The sequence below is a fragment of the Scylla paramamosain genome, chromosome 46, assembly GCF_035594125.1.
Source record: "Scylla paramamosain isolate STU-SP2022 chromosome 46, ASM3559412v1, whole genome shotgun sequence".
In the NCBI taxonomy this organism is placed as follows: domain Eukaryota; kingdom Metazoa; phylum Arthropoda; class Malacostraca; order Decapoda; family Portunidae; genus Scylla; species Scylla paramamosain.
In genome coordinates, this window is record NC_087196.1 from 1,440,001 (window position 1) to 1,461,835 (window position 21,835).

Here is a 21,835-nt window from a genome sequence, read left to right on the forward strand (position 1 = left end):
CAACGGTACGTGTGTTATCTTTCATGACGAATAAGGCAGTTTTTAGCATGTTTTATATTAATGTATTACTCGTTATTTTTGCAAATCGTCACTTTACGACGGGGGATGGGGGAGTGGGGGTAACAATGATATTATAATGCATGTGTTATCTGTGAGGACGAAATATTTTTTGTGTTTTGTATTACTCTTTACGTTTTTATGGAAAATCAGCATTTCCTAGGGATGGGGAGGGGGGGAACAGCTGATTTCCGGAAGAAACGGTTTATTCAAAACTCACCGAAATCTATTTTTTTTTTTTTTTTGACAACTTGAAACGGGGAAGAAAATAAATATTTACCTCCTTCATTCTTCGTTTTATTCTTTCAGTCAATTATTAATCGATCAGACATCCTTTGTATTTGTGAACTGGAGAAGTTGCTGTTATAGTGAAATATTACTGACTACTAACCTAATAATATAATACCGTCTGTTTCTGTGTTTTTCCCTGACATCACAACATCCGTGGTTGTATTCTTTTCGTTGGTCCTAAATCTATTAATAAGTATGATATGAATGTAAAATAACTTTCTTTGATTAATTTATGATTTAGATTATTACAAATTATTGCTTAATATTAACATATTTTAATGGTTAATACAGTGATCACTTGCCTACCTCAGGAGAAATGAGGAGCAGGCCCTGAAGGGAATATATTCCTGAATGTCTGACTCGCTTTGCAAAAAGTAATTAGTTGCATTATGGTGAAAGGGTCACTAGTTATCATTAGTTGCATTATGGTAAAAGGATCACTCACCTTCCAGTTACCATTGTTGAAGGCCTGCCACTGAGGCACAGCATTGATATAGTAGTAAGTCGCGTCTTGTTCTACTGTTGTCACGAAATCTGCGTCAGGGGAAAGGTGCCCTTTGGCGAAGTAATATTTAGATGTGTCAAACATCGTATTAGCAAGGGTCTGTGAAAGAAAAAAAAATATACAAATATCTCAAGTAGTAAAAGATGACAATTTTTCTCTGCATTATAATACAGTATGATTAATCCATAAACCACTAACTACTGTAGACATACAAATTATGGAGCCACTGAGAAATATACTAGTTCTAGGTTGATTAAAAGTAACGTGGAATAATGGATAAATAAATAAAGGCATGGAATGTAAATTACTTTAAGGAAACACATATTATTTAAATTCAAATCATCTTTGTGTTGCACAACCATCAAATTAAAGTTTGACTCCGTGGTATATACGTATGTAAGATGAACATGTCAGTCACATCAGCAAGAGGAGGAGGCAGTAGACACCTGCCGAAACGATAATTACTCCCAGTGAGGTCTAAAGCACTGTTCAGGGGGTGCTGTGAACTTATCATTAAACCCAGCTGTGACCTCACTGAACGTTTCCCTTTGTGTCTCACAACACAAGGGGGTAGTCACAGCCTGCCCTCTAAAGACAACTCTCTTCCTCCACACAAAACTACAAGCACCTAATAACACACACACCCTTTACTCAAAAAATTTTAAAATCATGGCGACTCCTACACCAGCCTCGGAGTCCCCATCTGGGGAGGGGACCATAAATGTCCCCAGGTCGGACTGCCTTTCCGTCGACGACCCTAAGTGTCTTGACACCCCCCTCAACTTTTTCTTCATTAACTTCTGCAACATTCGCGGTCTAAGATCTAATTTTCAATCTGTAGAACACCACCTCTCCTCTTCTAAACCTCATCTTCTTTTCCTCACTGAAACTCAGATGTCTGAGGCAACTGACAGTAGCCCCTTTTCTGTTCCCTCCTACTTTCTCTATCCTCATTTTCGATCCAAAGGTGGATGCTGCGTTTATGTGCGCAATGACTTAACCTGCTCTCGTGCCCACGCTCTTGAATCTTCCGAGTTTTCCACCATCTGGCTACGACTACAGAGTCATTCTCATACTAAATTTATCTGTGCTGTATACCTCTCTCCTAACTCCTCTGACTATAAGAAATTCTTTGACTACTTAACTTCCAAAGTGGAGCACATTCTGACCCTCTTCCCTTTTGCAGAGATCTCCATTCTTGGAGACTTCAATGTTCACCACCAGCTTTGGCTTTCCTCTCCCTTCACTGACCATCCTGGTGAACTAGCCTACAACTTTGCTATCCTCCATGACCTAGAGCAATTGGTGCAACACCCTACTCGTATTCCTGACCGTCTTGGAGATACGCCCAACATTCTTGACCTTTTCCTGACCTCTAATCCTTCTGCTTATGCTGTCACCCTTTCTTCTCCGTTGGGCTCCTCCGATCACAATCTCATATCTTTATCTTGTCCTATCACTCCAATCCCTCCTCAGGATCCCCCTAAGCGAAGGTGCCTCTGGCGTTTTGCCTCTGCTAGTTGGGGGGACCCTGAGGAGGTATTTTGCTGATTTTCCTTGGAATGACTACTGCTTCCGTGTCAGAGACCCGTCTTTGTGTGCTGAGCGCATAACAGAGGTGATAGTGTCTGGCATGGAGGCGTACATTCCTCACTCTTTTTCTCGTCCTAAACCTTCTAAACCTTGGTTTAACACAGCTTGTTCTCGTGCTATACATGATAGAGAGGTGGCGCACAAAAGGTACTTAAGCCTTCCTTCACCAGAATCTCATGCACTTTATATTTCTGCCCGGAACCATGCCAAGTCTGTTCTCCAACTAGCCAAAAACTCCTTCATTAACAGAAAATGTCAAAACCTTTCAAGATCTAACTCCCCTCGTGATTTCTGGCATCTAGCCAAAAATATCTCCAATAACTTTGCTTCTTCTTCTTTCCCTCCTCTACTTCAACCAGATGGCACCACTGCTATCACATCTATTTCTAAAGCTGAACTCTTTGCTCAAACCTTTGCTAAAAATTCTGGGCTTGTTCCTCCCTCTCCTCCACCCTCTGACTACTTCATGCCTCGTATTAAAATTCTTCGTAATGATGTTTTCCATGCCCTCGCTGGCCTAAACCCTCAGAAGGCTTATGGACCTGATGGGGTCCCTCCTATTGTTCTCCGAAACTGTGCCTCCGTGCTTGCACCTTGCCTAGTCAAACTCTTTCAGCTCTGTCTGTCAACATCTACCTTTCCTTCTTGCTGGAAGTTTGCCTACATTCAACCTGTTCCTAAAAAGGGTGACCGCTCTAATCCCTCAAACTACCGTCCTATTGCTTTAATTTCCTGTTTATCTAAAGTTTTTGAATCTATCCTCAACAGGAAGATTCTTAAACATCTATCACTTCACAACCTTCTATCTGATCGCCAGTATGGGTTCCGTCAAGGCTGCTCTACTGGTGATCTTCTGGCTTTCCTTACTGAGTCTTGGTCATCCTCTTTTAGAGACTTTGGTGAAACTTTTGCTGTTGCCTTGGACATATCAAAAGCCTTTGATAGAGTCTGGCACAAAGCTTTGATTTCCAAACTACCCTCCTACGGTTTCTATCCTTCTCTCTGTAACTTCATCTCAAGTTTCCTTTCTGACCGTTCTATTGCTGCTGTGGTAGACGGTCACTGTTCTTCTCCTAAATCTATTAACAGTGGTGTTCCTCAGGGTTCTGTCCTGTCACCCACTCTCTTCTTATTATTCATTAATGATCTTCTAAACCAAACTTCTTGTCCTATCCACTCCTATGCTGATGATACCACCCTGCACTTTTCCACGTCTTTTCATAGACGTCCAACCCTTCAGGAGGTAAACATATCACGCAGGGAAGCCACAGAACGCCTGACTTCTGATCTTTCTAAAATTTCTGATTGGGGCAGTGCAAACTTGGTATTGTTCAATGCCTCAAAAACTCAATTCCTCCATCTATCAACTCGACACAATCTTCCAGACAACTATCCCCTCTTCTTCAATGACACTCAACTGTCCCCCTCTTCTACACTGAACATCCTCGGTCTGTCCTTTACTTATAATCTGAACTGGAAACTTCACATCTCATCTCTAGCTAAAACAGCTTCTATGAAGTTAGGTGTTCTGAGACGTCTCCGCCAGTTTTTCTCACTCCCCCCAGCTGCTAACTCTGTACAAGGGCCTTATCCGTCCATGTATGGAGTATGCTTCACATGTCTGGGGGGGTTCCACTCATACTGCTGTTCTAGACAGGGTGGAATCAAAAGCTTTTCGTCTCATCAACTCCTCTCCTCTAACTGACTGTCTTCAGCCTCTCTCTCACCGCCGCAATGTTGCATCTCTAGCTGTCTTCTACCGCTATTTTCATGCTAACTGCTCTTCTGATCTTGCTAACTGCATGCCTCCCCTCCTTCCGCGGCCTCGCTGCACAAGACTTTCTTCTTTCTCTCACTCCTATTCTGTCCACCTCTCTAACGCAAGAGTTAACCAGTATTCTCAATCATTCATCCCTTTCTCTGGTAAACTCTGGAACTCCTTGCCTGCTTCTGTATTTCCACCTTCCTATGACTTGAATTCCTTCAAGAGGGAGGTTTCAAGACACTTATCCACCAATTTTTGACCACTGCTTTGACCCTTTTAGGGACTGGCATTTCAGTGGGCATTTTTTTTTATTAGATTTTTGTTGCCCTTGGCCAGTATCCTTCCTACATAAAAAAAAAAAAAAAGAACAAACGGAATCGAAAAGGAAATAAACAGTATGACAAACTGAATATAAAAATCAACATTATTATATAGATTAGAACCCATACAATGGAGCCCATGCGACAGTCTCTCACTCATTTTCTCACTTAGGCAAAAATTTTCCAGAGAAAGCTGCTGCAGTGTAGAATGACTCACTTAGGGTCATTCTACACTGCAGCAGCTTTCTATATGGAAAATTTGCTAACTTGCATGTATGTAGTCTATCAACGAAATATTTATACAACTCATCAACATCTACTTCCCCTAATATCCTCAACTCAGTCCCCCTAATATCCCATCTCAGCATGACCTGACTCTCCAACATATTCGCACCTCAGCACATCTTCTTTCCTCTCACCCACCTGACCCATCCGGCCATTTCTCACTTCCTCCTGCCTTCTACCCTCACACTTCACTTCTCCTTCCTCACCTTGCCGTATTTCCCTCACCTCTTTCCTGGGTCTCACCTCCTCTTTCCCCTCCGTCCGTTGCTAATCAAGTCCCTGCAGGTAACTTCTTAATCCCTCAAAATCTGCTATCCTAATTTTAAGTATTTTATTAGTGTTTTTACTTATAAAAGCTTCCTCATATTCTTCACATTTTCACTTAATTTCACAATTGTAACTGTTACCTAGTTGTCCTCTAACCTCTACCTGTATGAATGCTTCCTCCCTATTAGTCTGAGTTAAAATTAAAATATTATTCCCCTTTGTAGGTTTTAAGATTATCTGTTTTAACATATTATCTTCAATTGCATTAAAGAAAATCCTCTGCTTCACTGTTGCACATCATCATCCTTCAGTCAGTATTTCTAAAATTAAAGTCTACCACACATACCAGACTGTACCTTGTGCTTGCTCTGTTATTTCCTTTCATATTGAGGTGCTAATTTCCTTCGTAGTATTCAGTGGTCTGTACACTAATTCCAGTACTTCTGATTATGATCCTCCCTTAATATCAATCTATATTGACTCTGTTTTCCTATCTGTTTTAATTTCACTTTTAATACAACATTGTAATATGTTACAACAGCTAATTGGACCGCGGTTTCTACTGCATGGATGGATTAGGTAGCACGATTTTTATCTTTGACGAGCAAGTGTTATTTTCAAAATCTTTTCATTGGAAAACATAGAAAATGTTCTTTATTCCTGTCAAACTTTGCTTTTGTAGTTTTTAGAATTATTTTTGCCCCAAAATAGCTAAATTTCACCATTTCTCCAGATGCTGTCACAGAGAACTTTCTTGCTCTTGTCTTGATTAATTGACCACATATGTAGCAGAATGCATCTGAAAAATGGTTGCAGCCTCTTGATGCCATTTCACTTCTTGTAATGTGTTTTTTTTTTTTCAGGTACCCAAACCAGAGCTGATTGGTAGTCTGCAAGCCCTTAAATTTATATTGTCAAGCAGTACTCTAGAATATTCTTAGTCTTTCTAGAATGTTTTCCAGGATGTTCTCAATCTCTCTAGGATATTGTTGAACCTACTTTAGAAAATTCAGAATCATTCAAGTTTTTTTTTTGTAGATTATAGAAAATTCTTGATAATTCTACATATTTCTACTTTATTCTAGAAAGTTCTAGAATATTCTGGAAATGTTTACATTGAATAAAATATTCTAAAATATTCTAGAAACTTCTAAAAGTGTCCAGTAGAACATTCTGGAAGATTTCAGAAGATTTCTGAAATGTAAGCAAATTCTTCTAAATATGAGAAATTTCTTGGTATGTCTGGGCAGTTCAAGAATGATCTTATTAAAATAAAAATATTTTTTTTAGAACACTCTATATTGTCTCTTTCATTGCTTTAACTTATTTGCAACATTTGAAAAGCAATTAGATAAGCAATTGAGTTTTTTTTTTTTTTTTGCAAAGGTCTTTACCTGACATGAAAACCAATAGTAACCCATACTATAATGAAATAATAAAAAAAAGTGATTTTTTTTCTTTTACATAGTAATATAATTCACACACACACACAAAAAAAAAAACGGTTGTTTTCCTTAGTGGAAAATTTATGTAACACATCGACACGATGACGCAATTTGTTGAAAAAAAAAAAACATTTGCTGACAGGCTTCCTTATGAAACTGGTACCCATATGAGAACTAATATATTTCACAATTATCTAGGTCATCAATTCTATTAGATGAAAATGGTGGAGCGAGAACTTGTCTCCGATACAAGTAAACACAACGGGAATGAGTGAATACGTGGGATAAATAGAGTTCAAAGAGTTTGATACACACCCACACACACGCACATATATATATATATATATATATATATATATATATATATATATATATATATATATATATATATATATATATATATATATATATATATATATATATATATATATATATATATATATATATATATATATATATATATATATATATATATATATATATATATATATATATATATATATATTTATTTATTTATTTATTTATTTATTTATTTATTTATAAATATTACATATTGGTCTTAGTAATGCTGAAAAAAGTCTAGAATGACTTAGAAATATTAAAAAAAATATTTAGAAAAGCCGCTACTTTAGCTCCATTTCCACTCCTAAGAGTAACTTTTACTTTGAAAGTAAAGGTTGCTTTTTAGGAGCAACTTCTAAGAGCAAAGTCGAAGATAAAAGCACTTCTAGGAGTACTCCTAGGAGTACTCCTAGGAGTCTTTATTAATTATGGGCCCAGGCAGCGCCTTACCATCATAGAAAGCCTGTATATTAAGAAAGAAGTCTTGAAAGCCTTACCCAGCATGAGAACAGCACCGCTTTTTTTCGGGAAAGACACACGCATATGCAGCATTTCCATTCACATGACTATTATGTCATAACTTTTTCTAATACCTGTGTCATTATTGACTTGCATGGACTTCCTATGACTAGCAAGATAACGCATATCTAATTAAAATACAAATCAACTCACATTTAAGTCCACCTACCTCACTTCCCAAGAGGGTCTTCAGTAGTTCTAGTTGTGAATTCTGAGTGTAAACATTACTCATGGACACGTTAAAAAATCCTGAAGAAGTTTTGAAGGATGGTCTTGAAGAATCTTTATCCTTAGCTCCGATGTTAGCTCCATGAATAAGATGCCTTGTGTAGAGGGTTGTCTGCTTATCGTGGTCGAAACAAACGAGGACCTAAAATGCGGAAAGATATCTGTCTGTTACGCAGGTCTTTGACAATCAAATCTACGAGAAGTTATGGGTCATGGGATGTTAAATGTTTTGTATATATATATATATATATATATATATATATATATATATATATATATATATATATATATATATATATATATATATATATATATATATATATATATGGATGTGTTCCATGGAACCTGACGCCAGCCTCCGGTCGCCTGCGTATCACCACGTGGGGGTGAAGTCAACCCTCACAGCCCTTTGTCTTCCGGGTGCCAGCCCTAGCTGTGACCTGACCCAGCCAGCAACCACCCCTACATCCCCAGTCGCGTCCACCCAGGCCTCGGGGTCGGACATGCATCTCCTGGCGACTCACTTCATTATTATCTTTTGTATAGTTTATTTTATTAATATAATGCAGCTGCATTACCATCATGTTTCTTTGGTCACCTATACTCAGTACTAGCACCAGATTCAACTAGCATATAAAAATGGAGACTGTGGTGGAAGAAGTCGACGCTACAGGTCCTCCAGGCCCACGTGTCCTGCCTGCTCGTCGCCAGCTACTCCAGCTACCTTTATCGCCTCCGGGTAATCTGTTAAGCTGTCACCGAGTTATTTCTGCTAAGCCGTCAGCGACGCAAACTCCTACGCAACTACATGTAGACGTGTAGTCGCTTTTAATGCCTCTTTCAAGCTTTTTTTCCGAATCTGCCACGCTAGCCTGTACCCGTACGACTTCAAGCCGTCACATAAGAACATAAGAACATAAGAATATAAGAAATAAGGGAAGCTGCAAGAAGCGACCAGGCTTACACGTGGCAGTCCCTGTATGAAATATACCTACCTATTTCCATCTATTATCTCCATCCATAAACCTGTCTAATTTTCTCTTAAAGCTCTCTAATGTCCTAGCACTAACAACATGATTACTGAGTCCGTTCCACTCATCTAACACTCTATTTGAGAACCATTTTTTTTTTTTTCCATCTTCTTCCTAGACCTAAATTTTTCAAGCTTGAACCCATTATTTCTTGTTCTACCCTGGTTGCTGACCCTAAGAATTTTGTTTACATCTCCCTTGTTATAACCCTTATACCACTTAAAGACTTCTATCAGGTCCCCTCTTAACCTACGTCTCTCTAAAGAATGTAAATTTAACAACTTCATTCTCGCCTCGTAAGGAATATTCCTCATCCCCTGAATCCTTTTAGTTATTCTCCTCTGTACTGATTCTAATAGATCTATATCTTTCCTGTAATGTGGGGACTAGAACTGCACAGCGTAGCCTAGATGAGGTCTGACCAGCGCCAAGTATAACTTTAATATTACTTCTGGCCTTCTACTTTCACCACTCCTAAAAATTATTCCTAGTACCCAATTTGCTCTGTTTATGGCCTCTATGCATTGTTTTCCTAGACGGAGTTCAGAGCTAACTATAACTCCTAAATCTTTTTCGTATCCTGAACCTACCATAGTTTGGTTGTTTAATGTGTACCTACTGTGTGGGTTTCCTCTACCTACGCTAAGTACTTTGCATTTATTGATATTAAATTGCATTTACCATTTACATTCTTTAGAGAGACGTAGGTTAAGAGGGAACCTGATAGAAGTCTTTAAGTGGTATAAGGGTTATAACAAGGGCAAAATTCTTATGATCAGCAACCAGGGTAGAACAAGAAATAACGGGTTCAAGCTTAAAAAATTTAGGTTTAGTAAGGAGATGGGAAAAAATTGTTTCACAAATAGAGTGGTAGATGAGTGGAACGGACTCAGTAATCATGTAGTTAATGCTAGGACACTAGAGAGCTTTAAGAGAAGATTAGACAAGTTTATGGATGGGGATAACAGATGGAAATAGGTAGGTATATTTCATACAGGGATTGCCACGTGTAAGTCTGGTCGCCTCTTGCAGCTTCCCTTATTTCTTATGTTCTTATGTTCTTATGTTCTTATCTACTGCCTCATATACTTTACTGTAAAAACTTAACAAATTTGTCAGGCAAGACTTCCCCTTAGTCCCATGTTGTGACTGATTTATCAAGTTATGTTTATCTAAATGTTCCCTAATGTTCCTCGCTATTATTGACTCTAATATCTTACCAACAGCTGAAGTTAAGCTGACAGGTCTATAGTTAGACGCTAAAGTTTTATCTACTTTCTTAAAGATGGGCACTACATTAGCCTGCCTCCACATTACTGGTATCTCACCTGACTCAAGTGATTTCCTAAAGACAGAAACTAACGGCTCACTAATAAACTCTTTGCATTCCTCTGGGAAATATTTCATCTGGTCCTGGTATCTTGAACATTTTTAGCCTATCTATCTCCTGTGCCACTATCTCCCTAGTTATGGAAATATTTGTCAGCTTCTCATTTTCATCTGCTCTAAACATCTGTTCACTATCTAGCATATCCTGCATGTTTTCCTGGGTGAAGACAGTTAAAAAATACTCATTAAGAATTTTTACTAATCTACTCCCCAGGACTAACCAGCTCCCCATCTGCTGGCTTTAATGGACTTATAGTATCCTTATTCTTCGTCCTGTATACCTGATAAAATCTTTTGGGGTCCGTCTTCGCCTGGCTGGCTACCTTTAATTCATAATTGCTCTTAGCTTTCCTCGTTAATTTCCTGACTGTTCTAATTAAATATATTGTGACCTTAAAACTTCTTCACCTCCCCTTAATCTCTCATATATACTTCTCTTACGCTCTATATAAAATCTTAACCTAGCAGTCATTCATTTAGGGTCATTTTTCTGTGAACTTATTGCCCTATACGGGATATTTATTAACTGACCTGTATGAACTTTATGAAATATTTATACATTTCACCTACATTTACTTCACCTAATCCCCTCGTCTCGGCCCCTACCATCCTCTCCACTCCCTCATCTACTCGCCTCGACCTCACCTCTCCCATTTCAGCATGACCTGACATTCCAACATACTCATACCTATCTCCCCCTTCCTCTCTTCTCCGCCCCTTCCGGACACATCTTCCCTCCTCTTGTCCTACACCCTCACACATCACTTCACCTCTCTCATCTTGCCTTATCTCTCTCAACTCCGTCCTTGACCTGACCTCACCCTGCATCCGTTGCCAAAACCCTCCATCCGTTGCCAACGACGTCATCCCTGTTTCAAGCCTGGACTTTTTAAGCCGTCACCAACGCAACTCGACTGCTTTGCTACTGATCATTTCGTTCCAAGAATTTGGATTTCTCAGCTGTCAAGTCTTCTGATGCAAACTGTGGTGTCTTCTTGTAGTCTTCTCTGCACCCAACGCGTGCCACTCATCCACCACACTTGAAGTTATTATCGCCATCTTGTGCGTTACTTCTACAGTGTTATGATTTTTGTAGTCCATTTTTATTTTGCAATTTATTGGCAAAGAAACGCCTTGTTATTTTTATTTATGGCCTCTAGTGTTCTCGTAGTTTTTCTTGGCTGTGATTCGATGTGCTGAAGTCACAGCTAATGTGATTTTTGTGTTTGGCCACTGTGCTCTTTTTTGACGTCTTTGCTATGTGAGTTTTGTGATTCGCCAGTGCTTACTCACTTTTCTGACGTCTTTGTTCTGTGAGCCTTGTGATTGGCTATAGTGCATACATGTGTCTTACACAGATAAGCGCGTCGTTATTATGTGAATCATTGCTTCACTGTGCCTGCGTCACCCCATATGCTTTGTTCGCTCCTAGGGCGCAGCGAGATGGGTGGCCGAGCAATGTGGAAGGACGCTTCGACTGCCACCCTCATTCTATTCTCCGATCCCCTGGGACATGACGCCAGCCTCCGGTCGCCTGCCTATTACCACGTAGGGTGAGGTCAACCTTCTTTTTTTTTTTTTTTTTTCTTACGAGGGGGAAAAGATAGTCAGCTAGCTAAAGAGAAAGTCGATGGGAAGAGAAGGGGTGAAAGAAAGTTAGAGAAAGGATAGGCTGTGGGCTCAACCACAGAGCTTTTTATTTTTTTTTAGTGCAAAACAACAGACTTTCGCCCTACATTCGTTCACTCATTCATACTTATAACTCAATAAGTTGCAACTGCACCAGCAGGACCACAGCTTTCCCTATGACACTGAGTTTTGGAAGATGAACCTGTCTCATTGTGTGTGTGTGTGTGTGAGAGAGAGAGAGAGAGAGAGAGAGAGAGAGAGAGAGAGAGAGAGAGAGAGAGAGAGAGAGAGAGAGAGAGAGAGAGAGAGAGAGAGAGAGAGAGAGAGAGAGAGAGAGAGAGAGAGAGAGAGAGAGAGAGAGAGAGAGAGAGAGAGAGAGAGAGAGAGAGAGAGAGAGAGAGAGAGAGAGAGAGAGAGAGAGAGAGAGAGAGAGAGAGAGAGAGAGAGAGAGAGAGAGAGAGAGAGAGAGAGAGAGAGAGAGAGAGAGAGAGAGAGAGAGAGAGAGAGAGAGAGTGCTTTTTCCGTGTGCTTATCTTAATTGAAACAGACTTCCGCAAAAGGAACACAGCTAAATCATAATGATTATGAATGATGGTGCTGCAACCCCGAGATTGCGGTATTTACATCTTCATATACATTGGGTGGTGTCACAAATGAAATGGTAACTTGAATAATAATAATAATAATAATAATAATAATAATAATAATAATAATAATAATAATAATAATAATAATAATAATGGAGTATCTTCAAATACAAAATCTCATTGTTCCCAGAATTAAGCGTTGTTCGTTATGAGTCTTCTTCACAAAGTAAGATACTGACCCCACTGACCCACCTTATGAAAAGTGTGATGTTGCTCGTTATGTACCTAAGGCACTGATCCCACTGTCTCTAGAAAAGATAAAAATAAATAAACAAAATAATAAATAAATAAATAAATAAATAATAACTAAATATATAAGGCGTTGTTCGTTATGTGCCCAAGACTCTGACCCTATTGACCTGGAAAACAGAGATGGATGATGTTTGGACACTTGTTTGTACATTCATCGGTTTAGTAGTTGGTTAGTATTTGGTGTTGGTGTATTGTTGTTTTTATTAGGCATAAGTTATATATATTCCTATTAGTGGTTAGATTAGCTATGTTAGTTTGTCTTCGGGGCGCCAACCCTGGCCATGACCTGACCCGGCCAGCAACCACCCCAGTCCGTGTCCGCCTAGCCTCGGTGACACGTGGGCAGCTTCACATATTTATTATTTTGTATATTATTTTTTTATCAATTTACGGCAACACTACTTTACAACTGTATTTTTTGGGGTCACCTAAACTCAGTACTAGCACCAGATTTACTTAATACAGTGTGTGTGTGTGTGTGTGTGTGTGTGTGTGTGTGTGTGTGTGTGTGTGTGTGTGTGTGTGTGTGTGTGTGTGTGTGTGTGTGTGTGTGTGTGTGTGTGTGTGTGTGTGTGTGTGTGTGTGTGTGTGTGTGTGTGTGTGTGTGTGTGTGTGTGTGTGTGTGTGTGTGTGTGTGTGTGTGTGTGTGTGTGTGATAATAATAATAATAAACGGTTTATTATTCATGCAGTCAATAAACTGAAAATGTATAGAGGGGGTGGGGAAATACTTAACATTAATCCTAAAGGTAAGACTAATCTAGAAGGGAAATAGCATTGATTGATGGCTCGCACCATGGTGAGAATCGCGCTGAGTCTGTACCGGTCCGTGCGCGGCGTCTTTAGGAGCGTTATCTTGTTGTGGTGTCTGGTGGCACGGACAGGGCGAGGCGCGTCAGGCGGCAGTATGTGTCTGAGACGTGGATGATGCAGTAGTCCCCTTCCAAACTTCTCCAGAGCCTCTCGGTGCCTGGTGGATAGTCTGGATAGACTCAGGGTGGTCAGGGCTTCATCATAGGTGGTGTAGGCAGGGACAAGGATGATCCTGCACGCCCTTTTCTGCACACTCTCCAGCTGTACCTGTTGAGTGTGTGTGAGGGAGGAGGACCACGCTGGGGAGGCATACATGAGTTTGGGGAGGATGAAGGTGAGATACACCCCCTCTAACTCGTCTGTCGACGTCCCTAGTGACCTGAGTCTGCGCAGCATGTACAGCCTAGCCTGTAGGTAGTGGATCTGACGGTGCTGGCGACATGCTGCTTCCAGGTCAACTGGTCGTCCATCGTGACTCAGAGAAGCTTGGCACATCGGACCACCTGGAAGGGGTGAGGGCCCACTGTGAGCTGGGGAGGGGGCACTGGTACAGAGGAGGTACAGAAATGCATCACCACAGTTTTGGTGTGGTTGATAGCCATCCTGTTCTCCTCCGTCCACGTCTGTAGTCGCTAATTGCTTGCAGTAGCGAGTAGTCCAAGTTCTTGTTGGAAACTGGGACGCCCACGGTGCAGTCGTCCACATACTTCCAGCGATGGGGATGTCAGTGAGGGCATCGTTAGTGAGGAGGAGGAAGCATAGTGTACCCCACTTGTTTCCCTGGGAGACCCCACATGTCAGCTGTTAGAAATTAGAGACAGAGCCCTAATAGCGAACGGCCTGACGCCCCCTTAGAGGAAGTTGGTTAGCCACGCTACCAGGTTAGGAGGGAGACCCAGACTTATTGCCTTGCTGATGACAACAGTGTGATCAACAAGATCAAAGGCTTTTTTGAAGTCCACAATAGCAACAGCTAGAGAGGTGTTTCGCTTGTCCAGGTGGCTGTGGATGAATTCAAGATAGCTGGTCAGGTAATGGGAGGTGGAGGTGGCTTTAATGCCTCCAAACTGTCTGATATCCACGGTATTACAAATTTTGGTGTAGGCCCAGTCATACACAAAATCTTCACAAATAAGGCTAGGGATGGGGGTAATAGAGACTGGCCTGAGGTCACCGAGTGACTGTGGACTGGAAGTTTTGGGTTGACGTAAGATGTCTTCTAGTCCGCTGGGCAAGAGTGTTGGGAGAGAGAGAGGCGTTTATTATGGAGCATAGCGGTGTTACTAGTTATACAGCAAACTCCTTGTAAATTTTTATAGGAAGGTCAGTGGGTGTGGTGGACCTTGGTTTGAATTTGAGTATTCTCTTAAAAAACATCCATCGCCTGGACAATGGGGGCAGCCTCCAGGGCTGCCGCGTTAAACCTACTAATCAGAGGCAGCACGAGCTGATGCAGGCAGTAAGGCAAAACAACCAAGCGAGGTTAATATCCCTGAGAGGCATAGCTTGGTAACTGCAGCACCCCACCAATCATCTAAGGTCAGCCGGGTCTCCACTAACAGCCCTGCACGGATCCCCATCCCCTAGGTCCCCTTGGCCTTTCACATCAGCAACCCACACTCTATATTATGGAGGAATGACACAATACCCAGTACCTTGCCTCACCCTTCAACTATTGCCTTCAGGTAGCCAGAGGCCTGAAAACTGGGCAGTGTGGTCCCTGTGCAGAGAGAGAGAGAGAGAGAGAGAGAGAGAGAGAGAGAGAGAGAGAGAGAGAGAGAGAGAGAGAGAGAGAGAGAGAGAGAGAGAGAGAGAGAGAGAGAGAGAGAGAGAGAGAGAGAGAGAGAGAGAGAGAGAGAGAGAGAGAGAGAGAGAGAGAGAGAGAGAGAGAGAGAGAGAGAGAGAGAGAGAGAGAGAGAGAGAGAGAGAGAGAGAGAGAGAGAGAGAGAGAGAGAGAGAGAGAGAGAGAGAGAGAGAGAGAAAGAGAGGTGGCCTCAAGAGTCACCCAGCACCTCGAAAACCATCACCTGCTGAACACAAGGCAGTACGGGTTCAGACAGGGTAGATCTGCTGCTGATTTACAACTGCTGTTATCACCTGCTGAACCCCAGGCAGTACGGGTTCAGACAGGGTAGATCTGCTGCTGATTTACAACTGCTGTTATCCTCGGAGTGGAGTGCTGCCCTCGATCAAGGGCTATCGTGGCTCTCGATATCGAGGTAGCGTTTGACCTATCAAAACTCCAAGCAGCAGGTGTAGATGGGCCACTCTTCCAGTTCTTCAAAGACTACTTGAGTGAGAGGCCCTTGAATATGGTCATCAAAGGATAGGAGTCGGACACGCAGCTCATCAGAGCACAAGTTCACTTACGGAAGCTGTCTCACCCCCTCCCCTGTTTAGTGAAATTTGGGAATGCCTTATAGCAATGCTCAATCAACAAAGAATTTAATACCTGTAATAACATAATTTAGAAGATAAGCATTTATATAATCTTATATAGACATTATAATTCAAACAACTTAAACATTCTACAAAGCAAAACATATATGTATAACTCACCTGTAGTATGGTCAGTAAGCGATTGATCACAACCCAGGCTGTGTAGGCTAGAGTCACCTCGGAACAACGAATATGATACATGAATTGGAAGCAGTATAAAACAATGAACATTCCCCAAAACAGGTTCGGTGAAGCATCGAGTCTACAGAGTTAAAGCATTATCACCTCACCTTGCTCCGGAATATATCATGCCCTTTTAGGCCTGATTCTTTCCACGAAGACCTGTGCTGATAATAACAGTTTCTCGCAAAGCTACAGGCCAGGAAGGAGACTGCCAATGCTGCCCAAAATGAACATTACCCTCAGGCGCATCACTACCTAGGGCAGCAAGTGGCAGGTAAAGGTCGCCACACACAAGACACAGCTCACATGCTCAGCGTCTCCAGATCGAGTACAGAGTGCTGCCTTGTATTCGAGGTAGAGTCGCTGAAGCCGCAATATGAAGTGGAGGTGCTGGTGTTCAGTTAAGACAGCACGTTGACCTTCGGAACTCACACTGAGCTGCTCGCCAGGGAGACGTCGAGTCCCTGAAAAGGATCTTGTGGCTCTTTGTTGGCAAGTCTCAGTCTCAGTCTGAGGTCAGGGTTCCTCAGTCTCAGGTCAGGGTTCCTCAGTCTCAGGTCAGGGTTCCTAGTGAGCGGACGTGTTTAGTGAGCAGTGACCTGACGCTAATATAGCTGGCTAGTGTAGACATGGCGCCTTGTGTTGCTGAGTCGTCTGGTTGTGTTAGTTCTCCTGTTCTCGAGGCCTTCGTTGCGAAGGTGTCAGAGGTGGAGGCTGAGTTCCATCGAAGGATCTCGGAGGTGCAGGCTGAGTTTCGTGAGAGGATCTCAGACCTGCAGGCTGAGTTCTATGAGAGGAGCTCAGCACCTGTGGGAGGGTCGTGCCCCACCGTCTCCTTACCTAGTAAGGCGACGGAGGAGCAGTGGTCGGTTGTGTGCAGGGGAGCCAAGAGGTGAAGGTCCTCAGGGCACCTTGCGTGGAGACGAAGAATCCCTTCAATGTGCTGGAGGAAGGGAATGAGAAGGAGGTGGACAGGGCGGGAGGAGGCAAGAAGGAGGGGGCAGATGCAGTTACCCTGTCCCAAGGTAGAGTGCTTGTGTTTGGTGATAGTCAGGTTAGGCACTTAGATAGTGCGTTCTGTGCTAGGGATAGAAAGCGTAGGTCGAGGGTGTGTTTGCCGGGGGCCGGGATAGGGAAGGTAGCGGATAGGCTAGACACGTGCTTGGAAAAAGATGGGACCAAGCCCATTGTTTTTCTCAGTGCGGGAGGGAATGACCTTGGTAAGGTCAGGAGTGAGGAGCTTATCAGGAGGTTTCGACAGGCTTTGGACAGGATTAGGAACAAGGGTGGGATCCCCGTGGTATGTGGTGTCTTGCCGAGGAGGGGAGTTGGTGCTGAGTGGCTGTCCAGGGCTATTACAGTGAATCGCAGGCTCGCGAATCATTGTAAGAGTAATGGATGGACGTTCATCGACAACTGGGACCTTTTCTATGGCAGGGACACCTTGTACGCCAGGGATGGAGTGCATTTGTCACGCCAGGGTGTTCGTGTTTCTGCCGAAACACTCGAGCGGGAGGTTACTGCACTCCAGCACTTTTTTCGTTAGTCGGGAGGGAAGAAGGGGTAGTGAGAAGCCGAGGGGCAAAATAGTTAAATCTAGAAAGGTAGCTAGCTCAGGGATGGTGAGAAATAGCTTAAGTGTTTACTACACAAACTGTAGAAGTATTCTGAATGAAATAGACTTGCTTAGAGGAATAGCGAACGTTGAGAAATTTGATATCATTGCTTTAACTGAAACTTGGTTAGATATGTCAGGAAAAGTATTTAATCCAGAGGTTAAGATAGATGGGTATACAATGTTCTATAAAGATAGGGAAAACAGGAGAGGAGGAGGCGTCGCGTTATACGTTAGGGACACATTGCAGTGTTGTATCAACAGTAGAATTAAAACAGATAGCAAAGCAGAGTCGATATGGGTAGATATTAAAGAAAGATCGCAGTCAGTAGTACTAGGGGTAGTTTACAGACCACCGAGCAGTACAGAGGAAATTAACACCTCACTGTGGCAGGAATTAAATAGAGCAGGCAGGTACAGTCAGGTATGTGTGGTAGGAGATTTTAATTTTAGGAATATCGACTGGAGTCTGATGGTGGGTAACAAGGAAGCAGAGGAATTTCTTAAGGTAATTCAGGATAATTTTTTTTAAAATAGGTAATCGTAGAACCCACAAGGGGGAATAATATTCTAGATTTAATTCTTACTAGCAGGGAGGAAACAGTCACGCAGGTAGAGGTTGAAGGACAGCTAGGTAACAGTGACCATAGGGAAATTAGGTACAATTTAGAATGGGAAGAAACTGTTAGAAACAAAAACACTAGTAAAATACCTGACTTTAGGAGAGCAAATTTTGAAGAATTAAAAAGGTACCTCCAAGGAGTGGACTGGCAAAGGATGCAGAGTGAGGTCAGGTCAGAGACGGAGTTCAGAGAGATAAGGCAGGATGAGAGAGGTGAGGTGAGATGTGAGGGTGTAGGACAAGAGGAGGGAAGATGTGTCCGGAAGGGAGGAGGAAAGAGGAAGGGGGGAGCTAGGTGTGAGTATGTTGGAATGTCAGGTCATGCTGAAATGAGAGAGGTGAGGTCGAGGCGAGTAGATGAGGGAGTGGAGAGGATGGTAGGGGACGAGATGAGGGGACTAGGTGAAGTAAATGTAGATGAATTGTATAAATATTTCGTAAATAAAGTTCATACAGGTCAGTTAGCAAATATCCCGTATAGAACAATAAGATCACAAAAAAATGACCCTAAATGGATGACTGCTAGGTTAAAGCATTATGTAGGGCGTAAGAGAAGTATATATAAGAGATTATGGGCAGGTGAAGAAGTTTTAAGGACACAATATAATGAATTAGTTAGAACAGTCAGGAAGTTAACGAGGAAATCTAAGGACAATTATGAATCAAAGGTGGCCAGCCAGGCGAAGACGGACCCCAAGGGATTTTATCAGGTATACAGGACGAAGAATAAGGATACTGTAGGTCCATTAAAGGCAGCAGATGGGGAGCTGGTTAGTTCTGGGGAGGAGATTAGTAAACTTCTGAATGATTATTTTTTAACTGTCTTCACCCAGGAAAACATGCAGGATATGCCAGATAGTGAACAGGTGTTTAGAGCAGATGAGAATGAGAAGCTGACAGTTATTTCCATAACTAGGGAGATAGTGGAACAGGAGATAGATAGGCCAAAAAAGTTCAAGTCACCAGGACCTGATGAAATATACCTCAGAGTACTTAAGGAATGTAAAGAGATTATTAGTGAGCCGTTAGTTTCTGTCTTTAGGAAATCACTGGAGTCGGGTGAGGTACCAGTAATGTGGAGGCAGGCTAATGTAGTACCCATCTTTAAGAAAGGAGATAAAACTTTAGCGTCTAATTATAGACCTGTCAGCTTAACTTCAGTTGTAGGTAAAATGTTAGAGTCAATAATAGCGAGGAACATTAGGGAACATTTAGACAAACCTAACTTGATAAATCAGTCACAGCATGGCTTCACGAAGGGGAAGTCTTGCCTGACAAACTTGTTAAGTTTTTACAGTAAGGTGTACGAGGCAGTAGATAATGGTGATAGTTATGATAACTTATATCTGGACTTTAGTAAGGCATTTGACAAGGTATCCCATCAAAGGCTCCTGAGAAAGGTTAGGGCACACGGGATAGATGGGAAGGTGTTAGGCTGGATAGGGTCATGGCTTAGTGACAGGCGACAGAGAGTGGTAATAAACGGCTCGAAATCCGAGTGGGGTCATGTAATTAGTGGGGTGCCACAGGGATCAGTATTAGGGCCATTGTTATTTCTAATGTATATCAATGACTTGGATAGTGGAATTAGTAGTGATGTTAGTAAATTTGCGGATGACACAAAGATAGGTAGATTAATTAGGTCAGAATCGGATGCCATCGCCTTGCAGGCAGACTTAGATAGAATGGATGAATGGACGGATAGATGGCAAATGCAATTCAATATCAATAAATGCAAAGTACACATAAGGTACACATTAGACAACCACACTCTGGTAGGTACAGGGTACGAGAAAGATTTAGGAGTTATAGTTAGCTCTGAACTCCGTCTATTGAAACAATGCATAGAAGCCAGAAACAAGGCAAATAGGGTACTAGGATTCATTTTTAGGAGTGTTAAAAGTAGAAGGCCGGGAGTAATATTAAAGTTATACTTGGCGCTGGTCAGACCTCAACTAGACTACGCGGTGCAGTTCTGGTCCCCACATTACAGGAAAGATATAGGTCTATTAGAATCAGTACAGAGGAGAATGACTGAAAGGATACAGGGGATGAGGAGTATCCCTTACGAGGCGAGGTTGAAGCTGTTAAATTTACATTCATTAGAGAGACGTAGGTTAAGAGGGGACCTGATAGAAGTCTTTAAGTGGTATAAGGGTTATAACAAGGGAGATGTAAGCAAAATTCTTAGGATCAGCAACCAGGGTAGAACAAGAAATAACGGGTTCAAGCTTGAAAAATTTAGGTTAAGGAAGGAGATAGGAAAAAATTGGTTCTCAAATAGAGTGGTAGATGAGTGGAACGGACTCAGTAATCATGTAGTTAGTGCTAGGACACTAGAGAGCTTTAAGAGAAGATTAGACAAGTTTATGGATGGGGATAGCAGATGGAAATAGGTAGGTGTGTTTCATACAGGGACTGCCACGTGTAAGCCTGGACGCTTCTTGCAGCTTCCCTTATTTCTTATGTTCTTATGTTCTAAGGGGTCGTAAGTCATCTACAAGGCGCAGATTCGCTCTGCCATGGAGTAAGCGTGCCTCTCCTGGGGCGAGGCAGTGAAGAGACAACTTTTTTCTTTTGGACAAAGTCGAGACAGAGCAGTGAGGCTCATCAGCGGTGCCGGACAAAGAGCCGTATCTCTACAACCTCCGGCATCGCAGAGACGTGGCGGGCCTCACTGTGATCTTTAAAATACACCACCACGGAGTGCCTCACCTGCAGGCAATCCAGCAACCACCTCACCGGGCCCAGATTACTACCAGAGCAGTCTTCCAGGCTACAAGGAACTGTTGCAGCCACGTTGCAAGGACGTGGCACCAACGGCGGCAGTTTATCTACAAGCATGTCACCTGAATGAATGTGGTGCTCACCTAACAGACAAATCTTGACGGCTGAAGTGTCCAGCAGTTCAAGGAGCAAGTGAACGCTTGGCTAATGACATAAAAATGACAGACAATAAAGATAAGAGTAGGTATTTAAGACAGACAACATTTATAATGTTGCTATTAGCCTGTAAAAGGTTGCGAATATTTGTAATGGAAATTATGTAATTTATTATATATATATATATATATATATATATATATATATATATATATATATATATATATATATATATATATATATATATATATATATATATATATATATATATATATATATATATATATATATATATATATGCCATGTCTCTGCAACCTCCAGCATCGCAGAGACGTGGCGGGATTCACTGTGATCTTCAAAATACACCACCACGGAGTGCCTCAACTGCATAATTAGAGAGAGAGAGAGAGAGAGAGAGAGAGAGAGAGAGAGAGAGAGAGAGAGAGAGAGAGAGAGAGAGAGAGAGAGAGAGATGACAGAGCAAAGGAAAGAGGAGAAGAAAATGCGTACTTATCAGTAAGTAACATTACCTGCTCGTAGAATTTATCGGCAAACTGGAACCCAATAATATGCTGCTGCCCAATGTCTCCGGCACCGCAGCTTCCAAGATATTTTTTAATTGCAGACCGGATCTTCTTGGCGCATCCGAGCTCAAGCAGGGCTTTGCTCTCCTAATGTGAAAAAAAAAAAAAAAAAATGCGAGGAAAAAAAAATAT

General features: G+C 41.9%; 1 protein-coding gene across 2 annotated transcripts in view; it reads right to left on the bottom strand.

Annotated features, from left to right (window-relative positions):
* The window catches only part of LOC135094567 (uncharacterized), a 62,646-nt gene that overhangs the window by 13,293 nt on the left and 27,518 nt on the right, over positions 1 to 21,835 (bottom strand). For both annotated transcript variants that reach the window (XM_063994776.1, XM_063994777.1), the window contains exons 4-6: positions 21,650 to 21,790; positions 7,559 to 7,759; positions 794 to 952 (exon numbers count right to left, since the gene is read on the bottom strand). In XM_063994776.1, coding sequence (XP_063850846.1) covers positions 794 to 952; positions 7,559 to 7,759; positions 21,650 to 21,790 — 501 coding nt within the window. The remainder of the gene's footprint in view (positions 1 to 793; positions 953 to 7,558; positions 7,760 to 21,649; positions 21,791 to 21,835) is intronic.